Source organism: Camelina sativa, chromosome 2 (assembly GCF_000633955.1).
Source record: "Camelina sativa cultivar DH55 chromosome 2, Cs, whole genome shotgun sequence".
Taxonomy (NCBI): domain Eukaryota; kingdom Viridiplantae; phylum Streptophyta; class Magnoliopsida; order Brassicales; family Brassicaceae; genus Camelina; species Camelina sativa.
The window spans coordinates 11473508-11475162 of NC_025686.1; the positions used below are offsets into that span (position 1 = coordinate 11473508).

At 40.9% G+C, this 1655-nt stretch overlaps 1 protein-coding gene across 3 annotated transcripts in view; it reads left to right on the forward strand.

The window, feature by feature from the left end:
• Nucleotides 1-1649, forward strand: part of LOC104707147 (U3 small nucleolar RNA-associated protein 4) — a 6819-nt gene extending 5170 nt beyond the window's left edge. Inside the window, exons 10-13 of one of the 3 annotated variants that reach the window (XM_019234758.1) lie at nucleotides 12-550; nucleotides 652-833; nucleotides 925-1185; nucleotides 1288-1649. In XM_019234758.1, coding sequence (XP_019090303.1) covers nucleotides 12-550; nucleotides 652-833; nucleotides 925-1185; nucleotides 1288-1624 — 1319 coding nt within the window. In that variant the 3' untranslated portion in view covers nucleotides 1625-1649. The remainder of the gene's footprint in view (nucleotides 1-11; nucleotides 551-651; nucleotides 834-924; nucleotides 1186-1287) is intronic. The other 2 variants (XM_019234763.1, XM_019234759.1) reach the window with 2 other exon arrangements.

Consider the following 1655-nt stretch of genomic DNA (forward strand, 5'->3'; position numbering starts at 1 on the left):
AAGTCGTAAACATCGCAAAAAGGGAAAGCCAGTTGACTTTACTTATCATAAATGGGCTCATTTGGGTGTCCCGATGCTTATTTCTGCTGGTGATGATGCAAAACTTTTTGCATATTCAATTCAGGAATTTACCAAGTTCTCTCCACATGATATATGCCCTGCGCCTCAGAGAGTACCCATGCAAATGGTACATAATTCGGTGTTCGATAAGACTTCTCTTCTCCTGGCTCAGGGTATTAGTACTTTAGATATTCTTCGACTTAACGTAAGCAGTGATTCTAGTGGACGTGCCTCAACAAAGTCATTGGTTCGTGTTAAGAGTAGAGACTCCAGGAAGATCATATGCAGTGCAATTTCTAACACTGGATCACTTTTTGCCTACTCCGACCAAATCGGCCCCAGTCTGTTTGAGTTGAAGAAAAATGAATTTGTAAAGAGTCCATGGAGTGTCAGTAGAAGGCGACTTCCTGAACTTCCATTTGCGCATTCCATGGTTTTCAGTTCAGACTGCTCTCACCTAATAATAGCAGGGCATGATAGAAGGATATATGTATGTTGCTGGATTTGTGCTATTAATCAGTAGTTCTCATGTTTGAATTATGTGTATTGTTTGAATTTACCCTAACTTCTGTATCATGATTTTCTTGGCAGACTATTGACATTAGTAGTTTGGAGCTAGTATATACATTTACACCATCTCGAGAGGAGCATGATGACGAAGCTCCACCAAAGGAGCCTCCGATGACAAAATTATATACCAGCTCAGATGGTCAGTGGCTAGCTGCTATCAATTGCTTTGGGGACATCTATGTATTCAACCTGGAAACACAAAGGTTGGAACTTGGCGAAGCCTTGCTTGCTTAACTCCAGCTGATTGTACTTTTGTATTGACGTTTTTATTCTGATGTTGGCTTTGATTGACAGGCAGCACTGGTTCATATCAAGGCTTGATGGTGCATCTGTTGCAGCTGCTGGTTTTCATCCTTGGAATAACAATGTGCTTGTGATCTCAACCTCCTCGAATCAGGTCTTTGCTTTTGATGTTGAGGCTAGACAGCTAGGCAAGTGGTCGATGCTAAACACATATGTTCTGCCAAAGAGGTATCAAGAATTTCCTGGCGAGGTAATTGGACTCTCATTCTCCCCGTCGCCAAATTCATCGTCTGTGATAGTTTACAGTTCCAGGTACTGGTTGCACTATATAGCCTAGTCAAACTGCAATCTACACTTATATAAAACACACATAAACATCTATAATCGTAAAACTTCATATTTTTATTTGCATAGCAGGGCGAAGTGTTTGATCGACTTTGGAAAGCCTGTGGAAGAAGATGAAGAGAATGGGTTACCAAATGGCAATCTGTCTAAAACGCTAGAAGGTAAACTTGTCAACATGGGCTTGAAAAAGGGGAAGGGTACAAACCGAAAACGTAGGTTAGAAGAGTATCAGTTGGAGGGTAAGAGTAACGAGAAGAAGAACTTTGAAATATTACCCTCAAAGCATCCAGTTTTATTCGTGGGTCACCTTTCTAAAAATTCGATCCTGGTGATAGAGAAACCGTGGATGGATGTCGTCAAGAGTTTGGATACTCAACCAGTGGACAGACATATTTTTGGAACTTAGAAGACTAAGGGATTTGTTTGTCTGAAGAAGA